At 49.2% G+C, this 19,639-nt stretch overlaps 1 protein-coding gene across 6 annotated transcripts in view; it reads right to left on the reverse strand.

The window, feature by feature from the left end:
• PIR (pirin) overlaps nucleotides 1-19,639 on the reverse strand; it is a 490,330-nt gene that overhangs the window by 24,146 nt on the left and 446,545 nt on the right. The window contains exons 1-5 of one of the 6 annotated variants that reach the window (XM_078602890.1): nucleotides 18,972-19,067; nucleotides 13,715-13,823; nucleotides 7,634-7,732; nucleotides 7,067-7,147; nucleotides 4,048-4,257 (exon numbers count right to left, since the gene is read on the reverse strand). In XM_078602890.1, the coding sequence (XP_078459016.1) occupies nucleotides 4,048-4,257; nucleotides 7,067-7,147; nucleotides 7,634-7,732; nucleotides 13,715-13,807 (483 nt within the window). In that variant the 5' untranslated portion in view covers nucleotides 13,808-13,823; nucleotides 18,972-19,067. Of the gene's footprint in view, nucleotides 1-4,047; nucleotides 4,258-7,066; nucleotides 7,148-7,633; nucleotides 7,733-13,714; nucleotides 13,824-15,403; nucleotides 15,537-16,656; nucleotides 17,356-18,944; nucleotides 19,068-19,639 lie in introns of those variants that run through there. The other 5 variants (XM_078602891.1, XM_078602889.1, XM_078602887.1 and 2 more) reach the window with 5 other exon arrangements.

The following is a 19,639-nucleotide window of genomic DNA, read 5'->3' on the forward strand; positions in this document are numbered from 1 at the left end:
AGCTCCCCCGTTATAGCCTTGATGGACTTTTGTGGCTAGTGCTGTTAACGAGCACCTATGAAGGCCGGCACGGCGCACGAAGCCGTGGACTGCCGGTGTCTACCCACCGCTGATGTTTTCACATCGCGCCGGGTACTTGCTTTAAGGCTGAGTCGACCTAGTGCAGGCCGAGGGATCGGTTTCCGATAATCGTCACCGGTGGTTGGGGACCATGAGCGGGAATCAAACTCGGGTCGCTGGGTTCGTGGCGCAGTGCGTTAACCACTGCGCCACCACTCCCCACAACGCGCACACACGCACACACGTACACGTGCACCGAGACGTGCATACGCATAGGTGCGCAAACATTCACAGGTTCACACGTGCATGCACGCACTCATAAACACACGCGCAGGTACAAAGAGAAACCATCGCCCACGTGCAGTCAGGCCATGTGGGATAAATTGCCCTGTGACCCCCAGCCACTGCCAACACTCCGACTGCTGACGCAACGTAGCTCCTTGGGCTGTCACCAGGACTATGACGTCTCAATCCAGTGAGCGGGTGCCTCACGGGATAACAATGACAGTGAGCATGGCGATGAGGTTGAAGGCAATTGTGATGATTTCGATAATGATGACGATTAAAATGATGACGCTACCATCGTCAGCATCATCATCATTCCCATCCCTGCCATCCTGATCGATCATAACCGCCGCTGCCACCGTCATCGCCATCATTGCCATCACATCCCTCGTCAGTATCTCCACCGCACCTGCATCACCGCCAACATCGCCGGAGTCATCACGGAGGGGGGGGGGGGCTAGGGGGAGCGACGGGACGGTGGGGGGGGGGGCTCCGGAAGTCGTGCGGCCTTGGGCACGGTGCCCCCCCCCTCTCCCCCCCTCCCCCTCCTCCGTTTCCACGGCCCCCCTCCATCCCACCGCTTCCCCTCCACTCCACTCCCTCTCATTCTTCAACTCTCAGGGGCCTGAGGAACAAACACGAAGGAATGCCGCTGCCGCTCTGCTACGGTGGGGGGGGGGGGGGTTGTGGCGGCGGTAAAGTTAAGCAAATAAAAATAAATAACCTCGACGCAGAAAACACAAACAAATATTAACGGCGGCGGACGTGACAGTTCCGATGGGACCCGAGCCGTCACGTGTCCGCCGGAGAAATAACAAAAATGTCAAATAATTTAAATTCCTGTGTCGCCGAGTCACCCGGCTCAGAAATAAGACGTCCCGCAACAACAAGCTGGGCAAGCCAGCCGATGAGGCGAGCCGCATCCACTTGGCACCGCGGTCGTCCCGATTTGACGGCGGTCAACAGGGAAGGGATAAAAAAAAACAAAAACAAAAAATAACCCGTAAAAACAAAGTTTTTCATTATAAATCCTTTATATGCGTGGCGGGTAGAGTCCTCTCGTCCTCTGGCTTGAGATGGCTGCCACCTATGGGTCAGATGATTGCCTGCCACCATTAAGCAATTGGTAATTAAATATAATTTATTTTTTCCTAAAAAGTGTAAAATTTTGGAAAAAAAATTCACGAAAATAAATTGTCACGCACAACGAGTCTGTGTGCAAAATGTCAGCTCGATTGGATCACGGGAAGTGGGTTAAAAAACGACCGAAAGATTTGCACGGTCGTAAGCGCGCAAGCAAGCAAGCAAGTGAACTTAATATAAAGGATTTAAAAAGGCGACGGATTTTGTACGGTGACCCCGGGTTTTTTTTTGTTTATCTATCATCATCACCGGCCACGGCTGACATCAGTGGCCGAGTGATATCTCCCGAAAGAGGCCCCCAGCACTTGCTGGAGCAAACCCGTTGCTGGGTCGGGACATGCCCCAAGTGAATTGGAACAATGCGCACGCCCACACGGAACTAATTATATGATGCATTTATCCAGGACACCCTCAACTGGTAGTGGAAGCGTGATGGACACGTTGATTTGTTACCAGCGGCGCAGTCGTTAGCGCACTGCATTATGAAACCCCCGCTAATCCAAGTTCGATTCCAGGCCATGGCTAAATTTTGCAGCAAGTGATATCTGAAAATGGTTCAGGGCAAACCTCCTTCACCAACCTGCACCTACTAAAGTGGTGACGTATGGCCAAGATGGACAGACATCGATCGTGCGTTCAACATATCTCCCTTTTACAGTGGCGAGCCGATGAATCGTCATATCAGGGGGAGGGGTTCATGATTCGACTCGTGAATCAATTTTTTTCCTCTCCCCCCCCCGAACACTGCGGTAAATGTAGCGGCCTCTAGTGGCTCTACAAGAGTCAGTCAGGCAAACCCATCGCGTAGAACAAATAGGAACCGAAAAAATTAACCCGTAAAAACAAAGTTTTTCACTATAAATCCTTTATATGCGTGGCATCGGTTTTATTTTATTATTCATTTCTGTTTTTCTTGAGTAAGAGTTTCATATTTATCACATTGGTATTTTAAATTAAATATGACATTTTTTTTTTCCTAAAAAGTGGAAAAAAAATTTCACGAAAATAAATTGTCACACACAACGAGTCTGTGTGCAAAATGTCAGCTCGATTGGATCACGGGAAGTGGGTTAAAAAACGACCGAAAGATTTGCACGGTCGTAAGCGCGCAAGCAAGCAAGCAAGTGAACTTAATATAAAGGATTTTAAAACATTATTTTGCGTGCGATTCGATGCGTGTTTAGTGAGCCTTTTGCAATCGACGTTAATCTATTAACGGTCGACGAACTCCTACGCTCAACCGCGAGACCAAACGAGATCTCAAGTTCAAAGCTTGGCGATAAATGATAATTACCGAACATTTAAATTCTGGCCCTTAAGGGTAACGAAATCGGCATAGGAACGGAATGCATGTTTTTGCACTTAAATTGCCCTAAGCTGAAGTTTAACGTCGCTACTTTTTTTTACGCGATAATGATGCCGATGGCAATGCTGTGGCCCGTGCAACGCCGTTCTTAACACAGCCCGCGGCGCAGAGTAACGTTTCGCGGGGGGAAATAACTCACAACTTTGGCTCGAACCCCACTTGGGACGTATGTTTCGTCGTGGTAATGAAACTCTCGGTCCGATTGGCTGAACAGGCCATTGTCACGTGGTTCTCAAGGCGATGCCAAATCCAACACGCTCATCCCAGCAGTAGGTGGCAAGTTTGGGCCAATGTTGGCATGTGGTTGAAACCATTGGATCAATGTTGGCCGAATGTTGTATGTATCATACCTGTCAACCCCTTATCAGTGCCCTACTTTATTACAGACCAATTCAGACCTTATTGGTCACCCCGTGCCCTTATAAATCTCAACGTTCATTCTACAAAGTCCCATCACAAGGGAGAAACACAAACAAACGGACACATTTTTTTTGCCTGTATTGAAACAGCTGTTCGCTGTATGGACCTGAAAACTCAATTTCCCTGTACAAGAATATGGGTAAACCGTATGGGTTGGCTGTGTCAGGTGAGGACGGGTTTTAATGACGCATTTATATATTTACGCGATCTAACCCAAAAAAAAACCTCTATCACAATGCGTTGGTTAATTATTTTACAGAGGCCAAGCAGGTGCCTCCCGACGCCGAGATCTTTGTCTTTGACCGGGTTGACGATGAACGCGGCGATCAATTCAATGGAAGTGGTTCAGTTGGAAGTGATGCTGATTGTGGTTTTGGTAACCCCAGCGGTAAGAGACGGTGGTAATGGGACATTAAAAGTTCAGCCCCGCAATTGCTTGCTCGCATCACTGCTAGCAGAAGAGGCCTCCGCTCGAGATATCTTAGCCCCTCTCCAAAGCAAATTTGGCCTACTCTTCCACGCTGGCTTAGGCGTCGTGGAAGAGGTGCGAGCATCCACACTTTTCTCCCCAGTGCACGCGAGCTGCCGATCGATTAACTACGGCGCATCCAATTCGCACCGCCGCCGCGGGCCGCAGCGTTTCAACCGGACGGCACCGACGGCGGGCTGAAATAGAACCGGCGACCTCTGGATCGCAAAGTCCGCCATGTGAACTATCATCGCGCCACGGCGGCTTCCGGGGGGGGGCGGTAGCAGCGGCGGTGCCGTCTCACCTTCTGGCCCAACGCCTCCCCGGACACGACAATGACGGTGACGCCGTCGCGCGTGGCCTTGGGGATGTCGGCGGCGCGCAGCTCCTGGTAGGCGGGCTCCACCATCTTGTCACTCGCGCGCAGGTTCACCCACAGCTGCAGGCCGTGCGCTGGGCCCGCGTCGTTCACCGGCATCTCCGAGTGCACGACGCCGCGCCCGGCCGTCATCCACTGCGGGGCATCGCACGGCAAGGCAGTCACCGACCCGACGAATGAACGCCGGTTGCCGGACACACGGCAACCAGGATCAAATCGGGGTTGTCATTTATTTCGCAGGACGACAATCGTCACGATAGCAGTTTCCCTGAGCTTCGTGATTGCTTTTTGTTGATTCATTGTGTCGTTTTTTGCACTTTGCCATAATTCCAGTTGGAGTTTTACTTAAAAGTGTATTCAGCTGCAGTGCCCTCAACATAGCCCTGGCATATGTGGTCTAATTATTTCCACTTTACAATCTGTAACGCTTACGACGGGCACACTATCCTTTCGAGAATTCTTCATGGAGTAATTAAATTCAATGACTAAAACGACGAGGCGATAAAACACGGTTACCCATAATGCAATTTGTTGGCATCTTATGATACATTGTTTATGCTGAGTTTATGCAAACGTATTTTAACTGTTGAAGGGTTTGTCTATTACTAAATATCTACTGCAGTACAACTGTCTCGTTTTCACTGTCCGAGAACGAGGAGCCACTGAGGTCAAAACCGATAAGCACTGGATACCGGGGCATGTCAACCACTTGTGTGTCAGGAAGTTGGGTAATTTCGTTTTTATCACTGTTCAACCAAGACTGAAATCATTAACGCATGAGCTCCAGTCATCTGTTTCTTGTTTGTCTGTCTGCTCATCTGTCTGTCCATCCGCATGCTAGTTCCAATTTGTCCAGGCTATTCCCAACAAGTCCCAGATACACTGGGGCGATCATTCCTATTTCTCCCAAGTTGAAGGATTTCTATCGAAGCCCCCGGTCAACTTTCGCTCGGTGGAATGTCGCTAAATCTATGCTTCCCCCCATAACGTGGAACTCCCCTCCCTCGGCTGAACCCACTGTCGGGACTCTTCCCTCAGCCACCCGTGCTGTCGACTTCCTGCCCCTAGTCCAGACTCAAGCCCTTCACTGTTCCCCTGCCTACGACTGGCTGCCACTTTACACAAAATGTAATATGTAAATATACCCGCTGCTTCTGCGCAGCAACTCGTAGAGCGGTCACATTCGAATGCTACAACAAAATTTAATTATCTTACTTTTGTACAGTGGTGAACCGTTGTCCTACATTTTGAACAAAAAAACCATGTGCATGCATTTATGAATATTCTAAGGGTACATTCCAAAATGAGCCTCTTCGTTGGAGGCTCAGTCTAGGGAGACCAGTCGGGTTTTTGCGATCGGGAAAGCGTCGTGCGGGCGTCGAGTCAAAAGAGTCCACGGTTGCAAAACCCGGCGAAAAAATGTGGAAGCACTCAAAAGGACGGATAAGAATCGCGTGCTGGGGAAAAACGACTGCTGCAAAACATTCGGCGGGAAAAAAACGTCAGGACTACAAATGGAAGGTCGATGGCGGGGCGGGAGCGCAGAGGTAGGAGAGTGCGAGTTTAGGAACTCGCAGGTTTACTTGCCGCGGGTATTAAGGTAAGTTTATAGCCCACTGCCAAATCACTCGGAAAGCGCCCGACCTCAATCGGCCTCGAAAGCTAAGCTCGGTTGAGCCTGGACAGTGCTCGGCTGCGGAGAGGCTGGGCTACGTGGCGGTCAACAGAAGGCAGGTGCAGAAATGTCCATTGTCGTACAGTACACGACTTCTATTCAGACGAGTCCAAGCTCGCCCATTCTCACCAAACCCACAGTGACCAGCGTGCCCCAGTGTGGTAAAAACAACCCCCAGGACCCGCAAGGTGCGGTGAGGCCCTCATCCAGCAGTGGATAGACAAAAGGGCTCTCCAGCGTGGCCGTAAACACAGCAAGGCGGCTGTGTGCACAGGGGCTCGGTCTTCGACGACCTTTGGTTTGCGTGTAAAACGATTGCGGAACGGACAAACATCTCATTCATCAATAATCATTTTCAAAATGTGGCCATCTATCAGCAGGTGTCCCGAGTGCGAGTACACAAGTAATCAGTCACTCCCCTAAAATTGTCATGTAGTTTTGCATCCTTGACTCTAAAGGGTCCTTGACCATAAACATTGGGCGGTCCACGAGCATTGGTTTACGCAAACCTGTCTCTGCTGATGCAACACTGACAGTCAAATCCGGTCCAGAGTTGTTGGCTTGTATAAAACCGATGCTGCCAATAAGATCCACTCCCAAAAGGCCATGTGGCCATTGGGAATTGTAAACAAAAATACTTCATGGTGGAGAGACAAATATATTATTTATTTGTAATTCCATTTAAATGTTTTGTCCACTCTCCCGCACAGGTCACGTTTCTCAAGGAAGTAACACGCCCCTCACAACTTGCACTTTGGAAAGTGCAGTGCTTTTGGTTATCGAGTGATAAGTATGTATGAATGTTGAACTTCTTTCGCACCGTACATAGCCAGCCGTGCTAATCGGAGTTGCGGGGGAAGGACAACAAACTAAACACAAAAATTTATTAGCTTTCAATCTAGATAATTTAAAAGGGAATAGCTCCGGTGGCTTCCTAACATCGGAAGGAAGAGCGTTCCAGACGGCCGCAAAAGCGCATTTGAAAGCGCGCCATGCAGTGACCGTCTTTGTTCGATAAGTCAAATAGTTCTAAGTAGAATGACAATACATTAATATGAGTAATAATGATAATTCCATTTTCTGTCACTATACGTGCCTTCAAATTCTTTATGATCACCTCGATCTTGGTCAGTCCCAATGCGTCACAGCATTCCAATTAAAAAATATGACCTTTAACCTGGAGGCCCTTATGATCTGTGACCTGTAGGCCACCACTTCCACCCCACCTCGTAACCACTAGCCCCCACAAGCCCCCGCGCGACCTCTGACCTGCAGATCACCGGCGTGCAGCGTGCCCTTGTGGCCACAGAAATCTTCGTGCGTGAAGGCACCACTGAGCAGGTACGTCACCTGAGGGTGGTGGCGTGACAATGTTTGGGAGGCAAAGGGGGGAGCGAGGTCAGAACAGAAGGCAGCGATAATGTTGCTACCGAAGAAATGGAGGGCGCGGTTGGCTACGCACGGTGCGAAAGAAGTTTCAACGCAACAATTTTTGTTTACAAAAATTCCTCGACGGTTCCATCGCCAACAAAAGGGGAAATTGGCCAATGGGATGTGACGCGATGTGTTTTGGGAGCACGGCGATGTGATCAGTGTTGCCACCTCGGAGTTACAAAAAAAACCTGGGACACATCTTGGGGAGAAGAAGATCTCATAATTCCGGAAGAGGGGAGAACAACATGTGAACGCGACCGATACTTTTTAACGTCACGGGTAGACAACTACTGCTGCCCCCTCAACAAACAGATGATGATCCTGGGAAAACCAGCGCAGGTGGCAACTGTAGGTACGCTGTCTTTCGAGGTCATCGATGAAACCGACGGATCATCGTCGCACCGTCTCGAAGCCGCGGTGCGGGTGATCGGGAAACCCGGCCGCCGATCCTGGCGTCGTTCGGAACTCGTCCATCATCAGGAACGGGTCCAGGTTGTGCAGCTGGCAAAGGGGGCGGGGGGGGGGTGCATGGAGGAGGGGCAGATACGAAAGCAGAAAGCATGAAGCAACGCCCGCGGGCCGGCGAGGAACCGCGCGAACGATTCAGACACCCACATCCCCGATTTGCATGATCGGCTATGAACCGTGCAAAAGAAGTTCAACATACATACGTATGTACCGATTCTTACATATGTGTTACATACAGGGCCGGATTAATATTTTGTAGGCCCCTGGGCGACAGGCACTGTGAGGCCCCCAGTAATATTTTCAAAAAGAAAACAAAGTTAAGGAAAAATACAATACATTTTTACAAGGCTAACAACAAATCAAATTCAGCATTCACAAGGGAAATAACCTGGCGGAGGCCCCTGGGCTGCAGCCCCTGGAGTCCCTTGACTTCATCCGGCCCTGCTTACATAAGTTGGCACAGTTGGGGGCACAGCTGGTGCATCTGCCAGTCATCTCAGTCAGTCAACTCATGGCACCACCTGGGTCTGCCCCGTGACCTCCTGTCAGTGAGCCTTCGACACTTTACGTGGCCTCAAAGTGCACCTGGCCTGGCACAGGCGCTGTGGTGACGTCACCACCACTTAGTGGCGAATGGCGGCTGTTGTTGTTGTGTGAATCTATGATGTCAATGAGCAAATGCGTGCATGTGTACCACTACACAGGAATGTGTGTGCGTCCGTGCATGTGTTTGCGTGTGTGTGTGTATGTGCACAAGTTAAGTGGGGGTACGACTGCGGGAGGGTGCCTGTGTACGACCGTGCAAGAGTGCGCACGCGTACAGCTGCATCGGTAATGTGTGCGTGCGTGCGTGTGCAGGTGTGCGTGCATCCCTCGTTGTGCGCGTGGGTGTCACTGTGCAGGTGTGTGCGTGCGAAACGCCTCCACGCCGACGCGCGTGCACACGTGTGTGTGCCTCTGTGAGCCACGCGTGCGTGCGTGCGTGTGTGTGCGTGCGTGTGTGTGCGTGCATAAGGGCCACGCCAGGTGTCCTTGCTGGTCAACCTTGACATGACCTTCCACGCCACTGCCACAACAGGACGCTGGGGAGCCACCAACCCCTGGTCTCCGCTCACCGGAGGTCCTGGCTACTGGTGGGGGGTAGGGGGTGGGGAGGGGAGGTAACGCATCACCACCCCCCCCCACCACAAAACCCCCCTCCGCCCCCCCGCCCAAAAACTTCATCTCTCCCCAGATTCCGGAACTGGATTCGGCATGGCTCATCGAGTCACACTATGGCACGCCAGCTGGTGGAAAGATCGAGCTGGCGCTGCGAAGAAGGAAATTCCTTTGACGGATACTGCACCTTGTCGTGGGGGTGTGTGTGTGTGTTTTTTACGGCTACGTAACTCCCTGCTGTGTGTTTCCGCTGGATCCCTGTTGCACACGGGATATTTGTTGTCTCAATCGGCTCTCATCGTTATTGTCATCGGCCACTACCTATATCATGCTCTTAGTTTTTTCGGTAAAGTTACGTAGGTAAAAAATGAAATTAAAGTTAATAATTATTTTATTTTTATTAATTTGAATTTCATTTTTTACCTACGTGACTTTACCGAAAAAACTAAGAGTATGTATCCTTGCAGTCACGAAAGCTTCAAATCTATAATTAACGACCTTTATCCCCCGCTGAATGAAGGCCTGCCCAAGCAGTCGCAATCTCTGCCCTGGTCACGTGACGCCCCACAATCTACGCAGCTCCCGTACATCGGCCGACTTCATCATCGTTCCATCGCCACAGGAGATGCGGCGGTGGACTGAGGTTCTCTCCTTTAGCTGCCACTCTTTCGTTAGTCTCGACGACTATCGGCCACTTGTCCCTTAGAGCGACGTGTCCTCCTTAAGTCCACTTATCCTGCTTAACAGTCCGTGTGGTGTCATCATCATCAATCCACCACGACAGACACAATTAAAAGCAGCATTGCATCGAACACAAAAACCTCTATTATGGATAATATTGGTAGCGAAAGCCTATATGTTAAACTGAGCATTGCACGGGTCTTCACATTAAAAATGGTTTGCCCTTTCAAGGTCCTGACCCCTGCCATAAGAATCTGGAATTTCCATCACATGGCACAGAGCTGGATATGGAGATGAGTGGCACCCCATGTTCACTGGAACAGAGGACATCTGTTACTTGACAACTTGAATTAAACTGGGTGTCTGATTGTAACGTTCCATACCAGAGTTACAGGCCACAGTATACCCACAGACCGTAGTATACCCGGAGTTAAAACGGCCTAGGCTAGATTATACCCGGGTATATTATGGCCTAGGCCAATTTATACTCTGGGGTATATTATGGCCTAGGCCAGGGGTCGGCAACCAAAATAACAAGAAGAGCCATTTCTTTCCAATTCGGTACAAAATTCAGTATTTCAAGAGCCGCAATGCATCTGAGTACATACTGTACATACGTACATATCGTCAAGAAGCAGCCCGTAAAGAGCCGCATGCGGCTCCGGAGCCGTAGGTTGCCGACCCCTGGCCTAGGCCAAATTATGCTCCTCTATGCCAAATCATACCCCATGATAGTAATAGTGTTGAGCGCTATACACATGAATTACTACATATTTCCAACATATTATTTAAAACTGTAAACACATAGACTTTGATTGCTTCAACCAGAAAAACTTTCATAATAACCCTAACCCTAAAAATGCTTCAATTGATCAAATTGAGATTCTTACTTCCATTTATACGCTTTTTAGATATCGATTGAAGTTTGTTGCCGGCTGTTCTCTGTATGGATAATTGCCTTTGAACTTTCACATGGGGCATATTCTGGCCTGGAGGGATATGGTCTGGCCCAGTCTAGTTTAAACCCCCGGGGGGTATAGTTAAGCCTAGGACACTTTATCCCCCCCGGGTATACTCTGGCCTGGGCCAAACTATACCCGGGTTTAATCGGGGCAGGGGTTATTTTAGCCTGTTACACCGGGATAATAAATGGGGCAGCCGTCTGAAATCGTCTCAAGATGGCCCAAGCCAGCCTGATACCTCTCAGAACTCGAGCTGGTTACAAAAAGTGATTACACATGACCTGACAAATTACTCGCGTTTCCACGCGAGTCGGGCAGGCCTTTCACAGGAATACTTCCGAGTAAGACTTTCCCAGGAACGCTAGTGAATAAAAGAACAAGACCAATGCCAGGCGGTTAACTGTACAATGAAACATCTGTGCCACCTACGACATTTTTTATTGCAACATTTATGGTGATATACTTCCAATTGGGCCCAAACGCTTGATGTAGGGAACACACAGGCCTGGTCTTTCGTTTAAAGTTTGCGGATAGTACCCCTTTGCTCTGGTTTATATCTAAGTTTAGGGGAGAAATTTGATACATTTTGGTCGATTTTCTGCAGGCTAAGTTCCCAAAAGGCCACGCAATTTCACGCTAAAGTGTTGTTCACAATGGATCATCTTCATGAGAGTTATTGTTTCCCTCCATTATAGACGGAGGCAATGCGTAAACGTTTCAACCCGAGTTGAAAATCGTAACAACAAAATCTAAAGCTCTACCCGAAAATGAAATGTGAAAACGAGCGAAATATATATAAATATTTTAATCAACATCGCTGCCCCGAATCGCGACAATCATCAAATCCCTGGGGGAGATTCAATCGTTACACCCCAGCAATTTTAGAAAATTTGTTCAACGATTAAAAAAATATACGAACCCCTTGAAAACTCAAGAAAGCTCAAATTACCAAACTCGATTAACTAATTGCAACACTGCCGGCCGAGTGACTGCCGCCGTGCGAGCCGTGACGGCAGGTAGGGCCTTTGTGCTGTGTGTGGCCCCTTTCATAGAAACTAAATCAAATTAAAAAACACTCGGGCCCTCGGAATAAACCACGAGCACAAAACGCCGCCGTGCAGAAATTCCACGAGCAATTGAACTGGCGGGTAGTCAGAAGTGGGGGGGGGGGGCTGTCGGCTAGGTAGGAGAGGAAAAATGAACCGTGCAAAAACATCCTCTCTTGAAGAAAAAAAACAGCCTGAGCTTTTCCAAAAGCGGTGTGTTTCGCACGTGTAGGAGTACTTGCGGCCGTGGTGGTAGCGCCGGGCACGCGCACGGCTTGCAAAGCCGAGGTCGCTGGCTCTATTCCATCTCGCGGCCGCGCCCGCTTACATAAATTGTGCAACTTTCTAAAATACCTCCTCCACCTCTGTCCACCCAGCGGTATGAATGGGTACGCCGCGGTTTGTCGATCGGCAGGTCGTGTGTGGTGGGGTGAAACGTGGGTTATTCGACCTCTTCCGCGACGTTCGGTTGGCGTGGAAGAGTAGGCCAAAATGCCCTCTCCAGCGAGGCTCTCCAGAGCCCCCTCACAGTGTGGAGAGGGCGCTTCCGCCAAAAGTGGCATAAGACGGCCATTTAGACCTCCACCTTTTTCAGGGAGACCGAGACTCCCTCTGAGTTTGAGAGGGGCACTGCACTGCATTCCATGCCATCCGCAGTACGATTCCTGGTCGGGATGTGCACCAACAGCGGCAAGTGCTTTCTGAACAAGGCCCTTCGGTCAACTCGGCGTGAAACAAGGCCTTCGGTGAAATATGGATTACTCATTCAATAAGTCAATAGTTTTTATACACGTGGGATGCTAAATGCATCGTCACCATCCCAGCGCGGATGAAAGTGCCTGTTGGTTTGAGCATGTCTAAAGACTCTGTGGTATTTTACGAGCATTTCTCCCTTGTAATAAGGAAAGGCGGACCAATTGTTTATTTCAGAATGACAGTCTTAATTGGTTAACATTGTACAAAACCCTAGTAAATGCCACTTCATGATTACACCAGCGATCATTCAACATCCGGAGCTTTATTTCAGCCGGAGCTGTCTGGGGCTGAGCACCGTAAAATATTTCCAGGGTCCGGGTAGTTGGGGATTTGGGGGTTGGGGGGATCAGGGGTTCCTCCCGGAAAATATTCCATGAGAAATTAGGCCCTGGACCACATCCTTAAAAGTGTCCTATACATACGTCCGGAATTGTGGAACAACTGCCCTCATGGCGGCATGACACAGGTGGCACAGGTGGAATAAAATGCTGAGGTCCGGCCATCAGACACTTCCGAAATGCCGGCCATGCTATCAGACACCGTTCCTAACGTGGAGTTTTTTCTCTTGCTTCACCGTGAGAGGGCCCCCACTGGGTAGCGAAAGATTTACAACTCTACTGGCAGAGCGAGCAGTTAAATAAACTTAAGCAGACATAATGCAGTATCGGCATAGGACTGTTTTAGAGTGATACGTAAGCCCTCATGAACAATCTTATGATGCATAATTTGTTTCTTTTTTTTTGCTGAAAAACCCAATCAATCGGAACGTTTGTCCACATGGCAACTCGATTTGATTGGCTCTGTCGGATGGTGGAGGGTTATAATTATAACAATGACGATATACGTACACGGTCGAACAAAAAAGAAACCAATTATGTATCATAGGAATCTATTTGAATGTCATTCGCACTGTTTGCTCGCTAAAACATTTGACCTTTGAAAATATATTCAAGGTTATTTCACCGCTTGCTGTATTCCAGTAGAGTTGTAAATGTCTTGCTCTACAGTGGGCGCCCTCAAAACGATGAAACATACAAAATCCACGTTATAAATGGTGTCTGATTGCCTGGCTATCATTTCGGAAATGTCTGATGATCACTTGACCGGCACTTTGGAAGGGATCTAATCGATAGCTTGAACGGCACTTCGGAATTGGCTGATGGTAGCTTGACCGGCACTTTGGAAGTGTCTGATGATAGCTTGACCGGCACTTTGGAAGGGATCTAATCGATAGCTTGAACGGCACTTCGGAAGTGGCAGATGGTAGCTTGACCGGCACTTCGGAAGTGTCTGATGGTAGCTTGACTGCCACTCTGGAAGGAGTCTGATGATGGCTTTACGTCAGTTGTGAAAGTGTGGAAAGAGAAGAAGCGAGAAAAGCCGGACTCGTAAACTCGTCACAGCCGTCGTACCCCATGGCGGCCGACGCCGCGCCGCACGCGAGCTCCCACGCCCTCATCCTGCTCCACGCTCGCCACGGATTTCACCACGAGGCGTCCCGCCATCGTCGCTCGCGCCGCTCTGCCACCACAGCGGGGAAGCGCGGATGTGTGAGGGGGCGGAAATACGAAATTAGTTATTTGGTCATGCTGCGTGGTGGTCAGCGGTGCCCAAGCACAAATAACCAAACATCTCAACACGTTTGTCAATAGCACTGTGGATTTAAAAGGGGGGAAATATGTATATATAATAGGGTTTTTGGGCATGACAAATGATGGTGGTGGAGGTGGTAGTGATGGAAATTATGGTGTTAATTGGTGGTGCTAATTAGGTTACATAGAGTTATGATGGTGGTAGAGATGGTGGTGGTGTGGAGATGAGATGGTGGTGGCAGTGATGGTGGTGATACAGATGGTGGTGGTGGTGAAGGTGATAGAGATGGTGGCGGTGGAGATGATTGTGGTGGTGATACAGATCATTAAAATCTAAATGTTTAATAACAATCATTCAATAGTTAATAATGAAAATGTATTTAAAAAAATAAAGTGTTGTTATAACAATTATATTTAATTAAGTAGAACGTGTTGTTTATATTTATTTAAAGTTGCGCATTTTGATGTGACGTCACATTTCTCAAACCTCCCCTCCCCACACATCGTCACAAATGTCTGACCCCCCCCCCCTAGGTGCGTGACGTCATTTATGGACGGCCCCATAACGGTGGCAGTGTTTGACAGTGATAGTCATGGAAATTATGGCAATAACTACACAGACTACGATAACACATTGAGATAATGACTTTATTTAAAAAACAATACAATCATTTATGTTTACACTTACTTAACAAAGTATAAGTCTTTTAGTACCAATAATAAGTCACGCAAAATAAGCTTTTGCTTAACCCTACACGTGACCCTGATCCAAATCTTTGCCCCTAACCACAAGTCTGCCTCCACATGTAAACAAAACCAAGCCTTAACCTTGAGCATACTGTAGTTCCAGTTCTAAATATAGACACAGCAGCCCTATCTCTGTTTACCGCACCCATTTATATCACCGCCTGCATGCAGACACACGTGGATACACATACATGCACACATAGCCAAGCTCACAGACGTACACGTGTACACACAAGTACACGCGCGTTCACATCGTGTGAGTGCACACACGTCGATTATAATCTCACACAAATACCCAAAGAAAAAGATGCATCGTGGAGCCTTAACAGACTTTTGGGCCAAGCGCTGTTAGTGTCCACAAGTAGATACGCATGTACATTGTACATACACACACACACGTAGTGTAGACGCGTGTAAATACGTGGGTTGTCACACACACACACATCTTACTCACACATTGTCTCACTCACACATGTACACAATCGCATACAAAGACAAAGATCCCCCGTGTAGCCTGTAACAGACTGTTGGGGCAAGTGCTGTTAGCGAGTACCTATGCACATCACACACACACACTCAAGTACACACGCATGCGATAGACAAACACACACGCACACTACAACTCCCTGTGCTCACAAGTAGACGCACATCGACAAAGACACACGCACACGTGGACAATCTAACTCTCACTCTCACACCCACAGAACATATCCACGTGGACAAACGCGTGGAGTACATCTCCAGAAGACAAAGATCACCAACCCCGTGTCGCCTTCGTAGACTTTTGGTGGGCAAGTGCTGTAAGCAAGCACCTTTGAAGGTCGGAAAAGCCAGGTACATCTACGCAACATTTTCATCGCTGTCAAGGGGCCGTCCATAAATGACGTCACGCGATTTTGGACGATTTTTGACCCCCCCCCCCTCGTCACACGGCGTCACAAAAGTCAGACCCCTCCCCCCTCAAATATGACGTCACAAAGCTCTGTTGCCCCCCCCCCCCCAAAACCATATTTTCATTTTGAAAATAAAACATGCTTCAAATCGCTTTAAACTATTGTCATTGTAGTGCGTATTTAATGTGGCGCTGCACTCTGATATTATAGGAGAAAACTTTTATAAAAAGTCTATTTAATTAAGTAGAACGTGTTGTCTATATTTATTTAAAGTTGCGCATTTTGATGTGACGTCACATTTCTCTAACCCCCCCCCCCCCTCGTCACAAATGTCTGACCCCCCCCCCAGGTGCGTGACGTCATTTATGGACGGCCCCCAACCCCTTTTCAGCAGACCAATTCAGACCCTATTGGTGAACCCCGTGCCCTTCATCAATCTCATCGTTCATCCTACAAAGTTCAATCACAAAGGGAGAAACACAAACAAATAAGATAAATTATTATTTCTTTCACCTGAAAACTCAATGTCCCTGCACAAGAATACTGGACAAACCCTATGGGTTGATAGCTATGCATTATACACACATACAATCGCACACGAGTACACGCACACACATGTATAATTCACACTCGCACACTACATCGTGTGGCAGTGTGTACACTGCACCCTGTATGTATTAACACCATAATACAGACGAGAAACACTCACAACAACAACGGCAGATAGTGGACACTACGCACGTGTGTGTGTGAGCCTGTGTGTGTGTGTGAGTCTGTGTGTGTGAGCCTGTGTGTGTGAGTCTGTGTGTGTGTGTGAGTCTGTGTGTGTGAGTCTGTGTGTGTGTGAGCCTGTGTGTGTGTGTGAGTCTGTGTGTGTGAGCCTGTGTGTGTGAGTCTGTGTGTGTGTGTGAGTCTGTGTGTGTGAGTCTGTGTGTGTGTGAGCCTGTGTGTGTGAGTCTGTGTGTGTGAGTCTGTGTGTGTGTGTGAGTCTGTGTGTGTGTGAGCCTGTGTGTGTGAGCCTGTGTGTGTGTGTGAGTCTGTGTGTGTGTGTGTGAGTCTGTGTGTGTGAGTCTGTGTGTGTGTGTGTGATACACAGTCACAGGTACAATACTTCCTGCTCACCTGTCCAGGCAGGTAAGACAACTTCTGTCTCTGGAGTATCTGCTTCTGATCAGTCAGCCGTTGCGGATGAACCCTCGCTATGGGGTGGTATTGACTCGCAATGCAGATTTGTGTCAATGTGAGTCTGTGTGTGTCAGTGTCTGTCTCAGCGTCTGTCTCTGTGTCCGTCAGTGTGTGTCAGTGGCGTGTCGGTGAGAAGTGCCGAGTCACGATTGCTCAGTGGTGCTGGTGGTGGGGGAGCGGTGGGGGAACGGTGGCGTCGTGGTCCCCTGTGGCCACGAACCCGGCGACCCGAAACGTTCGATTCCCGCTCACGGCGGCGATTATCTTGGAACCGGTCCTGGTGGCCTCCCCCTAGGTCGACTCGGCCTCAGATGAGTCACCGGGTGCGGTGTGTCGTAGAAACATCGCCACCCGGGCGAGACAAAGGCGGCCGGGCGTGGGTAGTGCTGTGCCACCCATCCCCCCCTCGTGTGCCACAGGGCCGGCCTTCATAGGTGCTTACTCGCTAACAGCACTTGCCCCTACAGTTACAGGCTACACGGGGGAGCTTTGTCTTTGTTGTGTGTCTGTCGGTGCTTGCTAACAGCACTTGCCCCTGCAGCCTGTTACAGGCTACACGGGGGATCTTTGTTGTATGTCTGTAGGTTGCTTGCTAACAGCACTTGCTCCTACAGCCTGTTACAGGCTACACGGGGGATCTTTGTCTTTGTTGTGTGTCTGTAGGTGCTCGCTAACAGCACTTGCCCCTACAGCCTGTTTACAGGCTACACGGGGGATCTTTGTCTTTGTTGTGTGTCTGTAGGTGCTACTCGCTAACAGCACTTGCCCCTACAGCCTGTTACAGGCTACACGGGGGATCTTTGTCTTTGTTGTGTGTCTGTAGGTGCTATTCGCTAACAGCACTTGCCCCTACAGCCTGTTACAGGCTACACGGGGGATCTTTGTTGTATGTCTGTAGGTTGCTTGCTAACAGCACTTGCTCCTACAGCCTGTTACAGGCTACACGGGGGATCTTTGTCTTTGTTGTGTGTCTGTAGGTGCTCGCTAACAGCACTTGCCCCTACAGCCTGTTTACAGGCTACACGGGGGATCTTTGTCTTTGTTGTGTGTCTGTAGGTGCTCGCTAACAGCACTTGCCCCTACAGCCTGTTTACAGGCTACACGGGGGATCTTTGTCTTTGTTGTGTGTCTGTAGGTGCTACTCGCTAACAGCACTTGCCCCTACAGCCTGTTACAGGCTACACGGGGGATCTTTGTCTTTGTTGTGTGTCTGTAGGTGCTATTCGCTAACAGCACTTGCCCCTACAGCCTGTTACAGGCTACACGGGGGATCTTTGTTGTATGTCTGTAGGTTGCTTGCTAACAGCACTTGCTCCTACAGCCTGTTACAGGCTACACGGGGGATCTTTGTCTTTGTTGTGTGTCTGTAGGTGCTCGCTAACAGCACTTGCCCCTACAGCCTGTTTACAGGCTACACGGGGGATCTTTGTCTTTGTTGTGTGTCTGTAGGTGCTCGCTAACAGCACTTGCCCCTACAGCCTGTTTACAGGCTACACGGGGGATCTTTGTCTTTGTTGTGTGTCTGTAGGTGCTCGCTAACAGCACTTGCCCCTACAGCCTGTTACAGGCTACACGGGGGGGGGGGGTCTTTGCGTCAGTGTGAAATGCTGAGTCACGATTACTCCATGTTGTCCATCATTATTGGGGGGTCAGGCTGGGTGGCTTTCTCGCCCGGACCGCCTTTGTATCCCCTGGCGCCGATGACGTATAGCACACTGCAGCAGCAGCAACAAGCTTCTTATTTAAAGATCGTGTTGTGTGTTGGCCGCTGTAGCGAGATTGGTTAAACTGGGTGGACAGATCAGCTTCGCCAAAGCCAGACCACACCTATAAAACATACTCGTGTGCACACACACACGTATAACACCCATGTACACACACGTGTAACATATACACGTGTACAGACAAGTATTCTAACCATGTACACAACCACGCACGTGTAACACATACACGTGTACACACAAATATACTAACCATGTACACACCCATACACGTGTGTGTGTGTGTACACGTGTGTGTGTGTGTACACGTGTGTGTGTGTGTACACGTGTGTGTGTGTGTACACGTGCAATAGCCATGGACACCCACTCACATGTACACGCACTTCCGATTAGCACGGTTGTTTACGTACGGTGCGAAAGACGTTCAACACACACGTGTAACACATATACACGTGGACACACATACGTATACAGCCATGTACACCCACACACGTGTACACGCACCTCCGATTAGCACGGTTGTCTACGTACGGTGCGAAAGAAGTTCAACCCCGCACTCAGCGTCAGAGCTCGGCAGAGCAGAGGGCAGTGATGACATCCAACGCTGCTGCTGCTGATGTCACCGGGTGTGAGAGTGGGGGTGGTGGTGGTGCTTCGAATTGTGGGGTCATGGCGCCCCCTGGCAGTAGGATCACCAAACCTGATTCACTCAAACCAAACCTGCTTCATTCATCCAATAAAACAAAACTGCATTACCGCCGAGTTACAATAATAATTATAGATTTTGTTCAGAAGCGACCTGGATAGCACAAATGATAGCTCAACTAAATGGCTTTTTTGTACCACGTGTACATTTATAGCAGCCAAATACTCTAAATGCACGTTGGTTCTAAATGTGGAGGGACAAACAGGAGGACCAGGACAAAAATCCACGCCACCACGGGCAGAGACACATGCAAACTCTCAAGTATAAAGGCGTAAGAGTCGGGATCGAACCCACGACCAGCTGCATACCAGGCGAGGGAGTTAACATCTCGCCATCGGCAAGCTAAGCAGGTTTTGAGCCTGGATAGTGGCCAGGTGAGTGGCCGTCATTCACAAACAGGTTTCCATCGGGCTTTAAGGGCTAGCCTATAAGACAGCAGAGGGCAGTGTAGAAAAATATGTTGGACTGTACTTCGATGCTGTCACGTCAATGC

Source organism: Lampetra planeri, chromosome 19 (genome assembly GCF_965212315.1).
Source record: "Lampetra planeri chromosome 19, kcLamPlan1.2.h2, whole genome shotgun sequence".
In the NCBI taxonomy this organism is placed as follows: domain Eukaryota; kingdom Metazoa; phylum Chordata; class Hyperoartia; order Petromyzontiformes; family Petromyzontidae; genus Lampetra; species Lampetra planeri.